A 12,073-nucleotide genomic window follows, 5' to 3' on the forward strand; every position below is an offset into this window, starting at 1 on the left:
AGTCTTTTAAAGATATAAAGCTGTCAAACATTTTAAAGCAGTAAATTCATGACAATTATTTAGTGGCAACAAATCCCAGTGTTTCTCATTATCATATAGGAAACCCCAAAATTTTTTCAACATATCAAAGAATAAAGAGCTTGTAATGACTCACAATAGTTCCGGAAAAAAATTTGTATTTAACAAAGCTGTTTTTTCTTTTAAGTTAATTTTTGTAGAATAAGGTTATGTTACAAAAAAATTGCAATTCTAACCTAGTCTTTAGGGGATAAAAATAAATATTGATCTCCTTTAAATGTTTTATGCTATATATATCTAACTTTAAAACTTCCACTTACACTAACATAATGTCCGACCAATATTAACAAAGTCACTACACAATCAAAGGACATTTCTGTTCAAATAAGATTTAAAACATAATATAATTCATTAGAGCTGTAAGAATTTTTTTTTAGGAAAGATTTTTTCTTTTTTTCAGAAAAAATTTGCATGTACCGAATACCAAAAAAAGAAAAGGGGTCCAAGTAGAAAACAAGTACAAAAAAAGTTTTTAAAAATATTAATATTTATGAGCTTTTGATATTGAAGATGTCTATCTGATCTAAAAATTAATATTTCTAATAACTCAATAAATAAATTTATCGTATGTAGTCCTTATTTAAGATTCAAGAACAAATATGCAGTCAAATTTGAAATTTCTTTGGCTTATTGTTTCCAAATATGGCAAAAGATACAGAAAAGCTTAAATTTCAAACACAGACTATGAACATTTTTCTATTTCTTCACCAGTATGAAGTAAACATATCGAAACACAAAACTATTAGAGCTGCTTAAAAATTGGAAAAACTTTGAAGAACATTTTCTTTTTAAAATTATTTAATAAGTAAAAGTTCATTTGAAGATCAAAATTGATAAATACATAAAAATAAAGGGAGCGAGAGGGAGACAGCTTGAAATTGAAATTACTTCCATATTGGAAAAAAAAAAGGCACTTCTAATAGTTTTAGTAAGAACAAATAAATAAATGAAAAATCTTAATGTCGACTAGGTTTAGAAAAGTGACAGGAATTTATGATCCAAAGTAAATTACTTCATTGGTTCTATTCCAAAAAAAAAATCAAAGTATTATTTTAGCCATTATACTATTTCCCCTAGGAAATATTTTGTTATCTTGCAATCAGTTAAGACAATTCTTTCAAATGAATAAAGCATAAATCACTGAAATGATTTTTCACAAACACATACAAATCACAGAAAAAGACATAACAGGATGAAGGTCCTTTAGTAGACAACAATAGTAAGCTTGAAAAGCATCTAATTTATAGATTCTTTTAGTCAAACATTTTAAATATACAATGAAAAAATAAAGGTCTAAGCACATTTACACAAAGAAAGTAATTAAATTAAACACAAATATTGAAACAAAAATAGTGAATAATAATGATTAAATATGCAATTTGCAGCAAAAAATTCTAAACCACTTGAGTCAATAAATGTCATAACACAACAAATGAATTGATGAAAGCCATAAGCTGCAAAACATTTTTTTATAGAAATTGTACAGCAAAATGCTGTCTGAACCAAAAGATAAATATTCCATTTTGAAAATCAAAAAACCATTTCATTATCATTTGTTGTAGCACTAATTTCACGAATTACTTCTGCACCAACAGGCACTTGAGAAATATTTGGTGCATCCACTCTTTTTGTACAAACATTTTACATGTGACAAATGAACTTACATTTCTTCAAATTTAAAGGGCGAAAAAAAAAAAGTATTTCACTCAAAATACACATAGTAAAGAAACTCGAAATATTTCGTAGCATTGCTCGATCAATCAAATTGGAATTACCTAATACTTTTCAAAACACTTAAGAGGTCATGCATTAATTATGTCAGGGTCCCCAGGGGTTGGAAAAATCTCTACATACCCTTACTTTAGGGGGAAGGGGCAAACTCATTCTAACACAAGATTTTCCAAGTCAAAATTTCATACTAGAAATCGTGCGGTCAAGTGGTTTGGCAGGGATCATATTTCATTTGCGTCTGGAAGGTAAAAAACGTATTAGGCTGAGCTGCTTTTAACTTGTTTTACAAATAATGAATGGTGTGAAATATAATAAAAGAATCTCACATTGTATGGCCTGTTTTACTTTAAATTAGTAGCTCATTACATACAAAAAAAAAAAAAGTAAAAAAAAAAAAAAAAAAAACCATCCAGTCTGGGTTCCAATTTTTTAGTAACTATTTTTTTGCACAAAAAAGGTTTTTAAAATTTTTTTAACAATTCCAGTAAGGAAAGATTCATTATTTATTATTTTGAAAAACGAAATGGAATCTTACGTACCCTAACATAGGGAGAGGGGGGGGGGAGTCAAAATTGCCAAAATCATCCTTACATAATTAATGAATGGCCCCTAAGATAAACAAACAAACAATGAAAGAAAATGTAGCAGATATTACATTTAAAAAAGTCTTTGTCACACCATAGTTTTAATGATTGTACTACAATTTTTAACAAGCAAAAATCAGTTTTACTCAAGAATTATTCTTAACAGTAGCTTTTTTTAGCAATCGTTTGGAAGCAAATTTCAGCTAAATTCATCAATGCATGTGCTCCTTCTTCCTCTTCATTGTTCCTGGCCTGTTTTGAAACACTTTTAACTGTGTCACTCAAAATCACAGGTAAAGTTGCATCAGTGCTATTTTTATCATTTCCTGACCAGGTCTCTTCAGCGTCTTCAACACTGCTTTCTGGCTGATTTAGACAGGCACTATAGGTGTGATCTTCACTAGGACTGGTGGTTATGACAGGTTTAGCCGTTTTCATTTTCTTAACTGCTGAACTCTGTGATGATTGCCTGTTAAAATGTAAAAAACAGCTTTAAATTTAACTCTTTCTGCTTGATAACTTATTTCGTCCTTTGGTCATATTCATCTATAACAATGTTTGAAATATAAGCCAGGGCGCCCATATGCAAAATTGTACGAGGGGGCTCAGATATTTTCCCCATGATATAGCACGATATTTTCCCCCATGGATTAGCAGGATATTTTCCCCATGGAAACTGATTTCAGTGCAGATTAGAGTTATTAAAATTTGACATTTTTAGTAACTTATTCATTAACGGCTGAAGAAGAAATATCTTTACATTTTTGCAAAGAAAAAAGTACTAAAAGCAAGGAAGACCTAAATTCTAGGGGGGGAGGGGCTTGAGCCCCTAATTGCCCCCCCCCCCCCATATGGGCACCCTTGAATATAAGAATAAAAATAAAATACTGCAAAACCTTTGGTACTCGTCACCCTGAACTATGATTTATTTCCTCAGTATTGGAGGAATTTGGGGAGGGGGGGGGGAGCTTATTTTAAAAAAATTTTCAAGTTTTGCAAATTGATGCATAACACTTTTGCAAAACCAAACTTTTCTAGACAGAAAATTCTAGAACGAAAAGTAATTTCTACCATAACACGTGCTTAACTTGCTAAAAACAGCTTTCAATTCATTTGTACTTAATTTGTGCATTTATTTCAGAACTGAAAAAGTCAAAATAGTGAAAGAAAAATTTAGAAATGTCAAGGTTTTTAAATATAATTCAACATACCTTAGTTCATTCCACCTACCAAATTTGCTGTTGATTTTATTGCAAATCAAAGGCAAATCTTGTGAGATACCAATTTTGAGTGATGTAGAAATCAGTGAGACAGGAGAGTCAAATCTCATCAACTCACAAGGTATAATACCGCAACAAATGATTGTGGTGCAATATGATTAATTACTGAAAATTTTACTCAAGTATCAAAATCATGCACCAAATTTTCACAAACAGGAAATTTATTTAGGATTTTCTTTTTAAATGTGAGAAATAAGTTGTAAGGCGAGAGATCAACAGAAAAGAGAATGTCCCGAGCAAATTGGGGAGAGTTGGCAATTCTGTGGCTTTTTTAAAATTAGTTATTGTTTAATTTAGAAGCTTCTTTCTTCTTTTCAATCAATAAAATTTATCAGGGCACTGAAATTTCTCTTCACATTGCTAGTTTTTCTCATCTGAAAAAATCAAGTATTTTGCATTTCAGTACATACAAAGTATGAGTAAAAAATTAAGCACTTTAAGGACCCTACAAATCCTGTCCACATATTTTTCAGAATATTCCATAATTTTTGTTACACTTCCATTGTATTCCAGTTCAGTGTTGTGACAATAAACCAGCTTGTTCAATCGTCACGGCGACATAAATTTATTTAGGTAATAATAAGCAAATCAATTTGATTAATCAATACCAAAAGTAGTAAAAATATTATCTCGCTATTTAAACTATTCCCATTTAAAAGCAATAAATTGGATCAGTCAATAATAGAAGGTGAGGAAAGCATTTTAGTCATGCTTAAAAGGATGGTGAAATTGAAATGAACAAAAACAATAATAATAACAAAAGGTTTCAAAATAAGGAATTAAAAAACTAGGGCAGAGTACTTTCAAATAATTACAAGGAATGGCTAAGAAAAATCTCCAAAAAAGTAGCTCAGTGGTCGGAAAAACATTTTTTTTCATTACTTTTTTCTTTTAATGTAGCGACTACAAACTACTTTTGAAATGGAATCGCTTCTTTGTTATTAAAAAAATAATAATAAATAAATAAATAAATAAAAAGCATACATCCACACTGTTTGAGGTTGGGTTTGGGTTCAAAATGTCGCCACCGAAATGTCGCGGGACAAAATGTCGTGGCCAAAATGTCGCTTGTCCAAAATGTCGCCTGTTCAAAATGTCGCTGGGCCAAAATGTCGCCTGTCCAAAATGTCGTAGATCCAAAATTCGCTCATTCACTTGGTAAGAAAAAAGCAAATGTACAAAAATGCTGTTTAACACCAAATTTGCAGAATAAATGATTACTGCCTTTAATGAATGTCACCGTTAAAAACGGGACTGGACTAACTGAGTTTCTTGATAAATTCTAACAAGATTATTCCGTTTTGATTCGCAACTGTCGGCTGTTTTTCAGCAAACAAATAGAATACAAGCGTTACGTTATCTTATTTCTTGTGACTCGCTATCTACCAACTTTAAAACGTTCTGACGGCGTTCAGTTCTGACGTTCGCTAAATTATTTTAAACTTTTCTTCAAGAATAGTGTGCGTTTGTATGTGACCGATTTTTTGGGGCCATTCTACGTCAAAACCTGTAGTAAGAATTCGAACGATACCCGCAAGTACCCATATATAATTTAGGGCTGCGTGGTTTTTTGCGTCAATTCGTTAAGATAGTGGAGTAACTGAGCGTTTTCATCGATATGCGTGACTGTCATTGCTCAAAAAATGATGAACGGAATCAAATAAAATGTTAGGAAGCAGCAGGGGGACAGATTTTGGGGCCAATAACACCAGAGGTGGAGCAATCGAATGTTTTTTTTCCCTTTCTTTTTTATTATCTGTGACTGATATATCTCAAAAAGTAATACAGTAGACCCTCGTGTTCAGCGGGTTTATTTTACGCGGTTTCGATTATACGCGGTTGAAGATTTGACACCTTTATTTTATTTACGCAGATGCGGCAATGCAAATAGGTAACATTTTCCTCTCTTTCAAAAACCAAGCTCCTAACGATTGCAGATTACACGTAACTAACTGCATTTTGGTGTGCTAATAATCGAACTTGGGTCCTTGGAGACATTTTATGCGATTGGTTCCAGAGCTTTTTCCATCAAAAGTAAAGTGATTAAACTCACACAGTTCAGAACTCACTGGAAGAAGAGCTTTTAGGAGTGACAAAGGAGGTCAAAACCAACGAGGATACTGACTCTGGTGACACACAACCAAAAACGCTCACATTGAAAATTTTGAACCATTCGTAGACAATAGAAATGATCTTTCCTATTTGTTAGTGAAGGAAGATTCTATCAAGGAAATGACGCAAGTGATCATGGATGCGTTAATGCTCCGCAAAGAATTAGAGGAAAAATTCTTAATGACTACCAAAAGACTATCATAGCCAGCTCTTCTTTATAAACAGAACACGAAATTAGTTTGTTTTCTTTATGCATATTATGCATAAAAATCGATATAAGTACACATTAAACTTATTATACAACTAGTCATCACTACAATGAAGTATTTTTTTATCTAGGGAACCTAATCCCTATTTTGACACTAATATTAGGTCTCAATTTACGCGGTTTCGATTTACGCAGCATTTCCGTGGAACATAACCCCCGCATAAAACGAGGGTACTACTTTGGTCTACTGTACAAAGGTTAAGACAAAATTTGATCTACAGATATATCTTAAAGGGCGAGTTGCTCATTTATTTTTGGCTTCAGTCATCCCAAAAGGATGGATCACTAAATAATTTTTATCGTTTTATGTGACTGCTATATCTCAAGAAGTAATGCGAGGATTCATACAAAAATGTAGCATCCAAGTGAAATTAAACGAAAACAAGACTTATTTTCGTTCTAAGTTGAGTTTCGTAATCGTTTACGTGAGTCAGTGTAATTAAATAAACAATGAAAAATATACTGAATTTAAATATGAGAGGTTGAGCATGATATCAATAAAATCTAAATTAGCCGTGTATTCCTCTCATTCTTGTAGCACTTTAACTAGCGTGGGTGTTAAATAAAAACTGAGTTTGCATTCTTATATAATTTGCATAGTAAAATTTCACTAATTAAAACAGCAATTTTTTCTGAGAGAGAAAAGCTAATTTGTTTATTATTATTATTATCAATATTCTTTTCTTTCTGAATTACCAAGCTATATTGAGCTGGAACTATTACCTTTTGAAACTCATTTTAAAAATAAGTCTAGGTCAAAATTGACCTGAATAATCTCATTGATATCAGTTATTTCACCCTACATTATGAATTTTTTTTTTTCCTACTTAAAATTGGGAAATGTGATTAGCTGAAAAGCGCTACTTCGCAAGCATGAAAGTATCCTCTTGAAAACCTTCAATAAAATAACTGTTCTGAAATCGTCCCGTGATGTTCTATCGAATATATAAATTTCATGAATGCTGAGAATTGAAAATATTTGTTATCGTTTTTCAAAAATCTGAGTGAAAGACACCTGTTTTAGCAGTTACGGGTTTCATTGATTTCAAAAGATTTGACGGTGAACATTTCGGCGCAATTTCATAATTTTACTCATAAAAACGTATGTTTTTCTGAAAACTATTGATTTTCTGGAATTAATCAGATGTTTACGAATTAAGACAGGAGAAAACGTTTGGAATTTTTGAAGGAACTTACTTTGAAAGGCAATTAATCTTCTTTCTCAACTTTTATGCTGAAAAGCATCGATGTACATTTGAATTTTTCGTACTAATTGACCTCGCGAATTTTGGGCTGGCGTCATTTTTGACCGCCGACATTTTGGACTGCCGACATTTTGGGCCGGCGACATTTTGGACTGGTGACATTTTGGGCCGACGACATTTTGGACTGGCGACATTTTAGACCGGCGACATTTTGGTCCGGCGACATTGTGGACCGGCGACATTTTGGTCCGGCGACATTGTGGACCGGCGACATTTTGGGCCGGCGACATTGTGGACCGGCGACATTTTGGGCCGGCGACATTTTGGACCGGCGACATTTTGGACCGGCGACATTTTGAACCGGCGACATTTTGGCCGCGACATTTTGGGCGTATACCTTGAGGTTGAGCCAATTTTGGCCATTCTAAGCCATTTATTACAATTTTTATGAATATTCTCTGCAAGAAAGGGTTAAAAAGTTGAAGGAATTCAACCTGCAAATTCTTAATCCTTTCTTGCCAGTGAATATTTAATTCAAGAAGTGCAACTCGGCTACTTGAAAATGTAAAAAGGAAGCAGTCATAATTTGAATACATTTTACAAAGACATACATGTACGTAAAATTGATTAGATGAGTGACATTAAATTGCAATGTGTCATATTTTTACTCACTTTAGACGTAATTTTTTACGAAGGAACCTATGATGAAATTGTAAGGAATCACTCTCGGATTCTTCACTGATATCTGTTGAAAAAATAAAAACACTTTATTTCAATAGGGAAACAAAACATTTGAAATACATAATATAAAATTATACAAGCTTTTGACATTAAGGAAATATAATTATGAATTAATTTAACAAAGACATAATAAGTAACATTGAATAATTTCTCACTCATGTGTTGCCTCTTTAATGCAGCTGTCAGTTGTATGAGTTTTTTAAAAGTTGCAACAAAAAATACATAAAAATTAACTTTTCTTAATTTTTATCTATGTCTCACTTTCAGAGGATCATTATGCGTTTGCAAAATTTCACCCCTAAGGCTTTTTTTTCACCGCTATTTCTTCAAAACCAGTCTTAATCTTTATAAAATACTGATGTACTTTTTTTTTTAAGTACAAACATTTTAGAATGAGATTGAAAATATTATTGCCAATAATCTGTACAAATGAAAATAATCTTTGAAGCATTCCAACAAATGGGAGAATGGTAAAGCATGTAAGTTTCATAAAGTTCATTTTCTTTTCACTTTTACTTCTGTTAACAGCTTTTCACTGGAATATTAAATGAAATTAATGATGGGTGCTATAATGAGGACTGATGTAATGAGGGGTTACTGCATACGTAATTTGTACATCAAGAATATTAGAGCTGATAGAATTGTGATTTTTTTGTTTTGTGGGTGCTTTTTCAATAAAGGTAGATACTAACCACAGTATACAAGATTATGCTACCTTGTGCAGGTAAACGGCAGTACCTACAGAAATGAGTCTTCGATATATTAGAACAAATGCATTTTGGATTCAATACTAACAGTAGGAATATGTTGGAGGTTTTTTTTTTTTTTCCAGTTTTTTCTTCAAAAAAAAAAAAAAAAAAAGCAAGTCTGTACAAAAAGCTTATACAATAAATTACAAAAATGCTAAAAAATCAAAAATTCACAGTAACTGCAATTGTTAAAAAAAGCATATTAAGAAAAACAAAATGACTAAACAAAATGTGCAAACTTAATTTAGATTATAGACAATTGTATTTGATAAAATAAACAAACTTATCACAGTAAAAATTGGTCCACTAATAAATAGGATTTTCCATGAGCATCATGATTTCAAGATCAAGGTTTATCAGACAACGAAAACTTATCTACCACAACATCAAAATGTTTTCAAAGGATCTAGACAAGAAATACTCCAATCACACCTTACCAATGTTTATGGTTTGTGAAAGTTTGATTGCCACTCACCAGAAGAATTTTTTCAAAACATAAAAATAAATTTTAACTGATATAGGGGTAACGTTTGATAGCGTTGCTTAAAAGGTGATAGACAAGAAGAAATGCAATTTTCTGTTAACAATTTAAGATTCCTTGCAATCTCTGTGATGTAGAACTTAGAAGTATAGGGTCTGGTGGGGGAAAGTGGTCAATGGGGTAAAGTGGTCATACGTCAAATAAATGGCTATAGCTTGGAAATAAATATTCGAATGAATGTAAAAATTTTACTTTAGATTAAGGCAGTTAGAAACTACATTTTGAATACGAAATTTTACAACTGGCAAAATTTAATTCGGTAAAAAAAAATATTTTGCGTGAACATGAAAATTTTTAAAATCTAAACACCTATTTTAACATTCTTGGGAAATTTTGTTTGTTAGAATTTGGAACAGATTGACTATACAGGAAGCTTCCTACATGCCTCAAGAACTCTTACTCATTAGCAGTTAGCTGAATCTATTTTAGATAATTTTTTAGAACAATTTAAGTAAGATGGGGTAAAGTGGTCATAATATTAGGCTTAACGAATATTGTTCTTCTAATGTCACTTAATCTTTAGGTATAAGGCAGATACATATTAAATATTAATTTTACTTAATATGTATTTTTTTTTACAGTAAACGGGGTTAAATATACGAGTATATGCGTATATATACGCATATATACTCATGTAGACATGTACATAGACGTATTCACATGAATGCGCCAATAAATACGTATTTGGATATCTGCAAGTATTTTTTATCCATACAGCTATACATTCTACTATACACGTATATGCTCGCTTATACTCGTATATATAAGAACACTTATATACTCAGGTAGACACGCATATACGCATACGTACTCGAGTAGACACATACATACAAGCATGTGATATAAAGGTATACAGGGTGAGTTTATATTCTTGAGCAAATTATTAAAAGGTGTTAGAGGAGAGAATAAGAAGCAAGAATCAATAAGGAAATATGGTCACAAACACAATGACGCGCTACATGCACGCAAAGTGAGAAATTGGTGGATGCAAAAAAAAAGTCACAAATATATATATATATATATATATATATATATATACATATATATATATATATATATATATATATATATATATAACACAAATACAATTTTACACAACATTTTAGGACTTAACAAAGTTTTAAAGCGATTGATGAAATTTGCGGCCTTCAGCTGTAATACATGCGTCGCATTCACAGATCCCTCTCTGTTGCTATAACGACACTTTTGAAAAACTTTCATCAGCCGCTGCGCCTTTGTTGCGATACGTGTATTAAAGCTACTACAGACCGTAACTTTCAACAACTGCTCTAAATATTTCTTAAAAACTAAAATGTTAGGTGAAATCATCTTTGTGCAACAAATTTGTGACCTGCTTTGCATCCATCAGTTTCTGGCTTCGTGTGCATGTAGCACGTCAGTGATTATAACTTCCTTACGGTTCTTTGCTTCTTATCCTCCCTCTCACACCCCTTTGATTTTTGCCCAAGAACTTAGATTCACTCTGTAGGCCGACATGTATATAAGCGTATATTCTCGTGTATACATACATGTACTGGTGTATACACGTAAATCTACGTATATACGTCTATACAGGTATATAATCGTGTTTACACGTATACGTGCGTATATACTCGTGCTTCCATATTATATATACGTGAGTAGACACGTACAAAGACGCACTGGATGTATCCACGAATTAACTCATGTATACTCATATATGTACGTATGTACACTTATATATGCGTATGTACGTCTACTATACACATATATACTCAAGTATGCACGTATTTTCTCGAGATACAAGTGCATACGCGCATATGATGTTCGTTTAAACGCGTATATACTCGTATATACACATGACCACATGACACGTACATATACGTAACACGTATATACATGTGACACGTATGTACTCATGTAGACACGTATACACTCCTGTAGGTAATCACGTATACATGCTTATATACTCGCATATACACGTATATACTTGAGCAGGCACGTGCATGCATGTATCCGATGTATACATGTATCTACTCATATAGGAACGTGTTTACTCGTGTATAACACGACACGTATATATTCGTGTATACACGCATGTACTCGTGAATATACTTGTAACTATAAAAACATCTGAAATATACAAGTATTAGGGTTCTTTATAACGGTTTTGCATCTATTTTTAACTATGACCACTTTACCCCATGCTATGACCACTTTCCCCCACCCTATGGGGTAAAGTGGTCATAAAAACATAGGAAAAAGAAAGTTCTGTAAAACTACTAAAATCAATACTTTTCTTCCTAAAATTCAATGTACCGTGTTCTTTAATAATGCAATGTAAAATAACAACAAAAAAAGTTGAAGTGTTTAAAGAATTTGTTGCATTTATTATCCACCTAAGTTGAAAACCTACGATTTTATGACCACTTTACCCCACCAGACCCTACATAATGTTCAAAGCCCAGTAAATTTACTAAGTCTCTCAAAAAGAAAAAACCTTGCTGTGTGTAAACCGATACTCATAATGGGAGTTCCTACATTAGCTATATATTTAGCGGTGGATACAAGGAGAGGGTCATAGGGTCATGACCCCCCCCCCCACACACACACAAACTGCTTACAACAGTGTCTGTCAACATTATGTTCGTACACTTTACGATTAAAATGCAAATGGTTTCAGTATTCCTTTCCATTCATTAATTATTTTTGAGAGTAATATATTTGAAACTAACTGCGTTGCCCGGCTTCGCCCTGTCTACTTTGAAAATAAAAATTGTGTCAAGTGACGTATATTCAACAATC

General features: G+C 32.3%; 1 protein-coding gene across 1 annotated transcript in view; it reads right to left on the reverse strand.

Moving 5' to 3' along the window:
• Window positions 1-2,539: 2,539 nt before the first annotated feature.
• The window catches only part of LOC129224365 (forkhead box protein N3-like), a 73,971-nt gene continuing 64,437 nt past the window's right edge, over window positions 2,540-12,073 (reverse strand). Inside the window, 3 exon segments of the mRNA XM_054858807.1 lie at window positions 2,540-2,587; window positions 2,589-2,862; window positions 7,931-8,003. Of these exon segments, the coding sequence (XP_054714782.1) occupies window positions 2,540-2,587; window positions 2,589-2,862; window positions 7,931-8,003 (395 nt within the window).

Source organism: Uloborus diversus, chromosome 6 (assembly GCF_026930045.1).
Source record: "Uloborus diversus isolate 005 chromosome 6, Udiv.v.3.1, whole genome shotgun sequence".
Classification (NCBI taxonomy): domain Eukaryota; kingdom Metazoa; phylum Arthropoda; class Arachnida; order Araneae; family Uloboridae; genus Uloborus; species Uloborus diversus.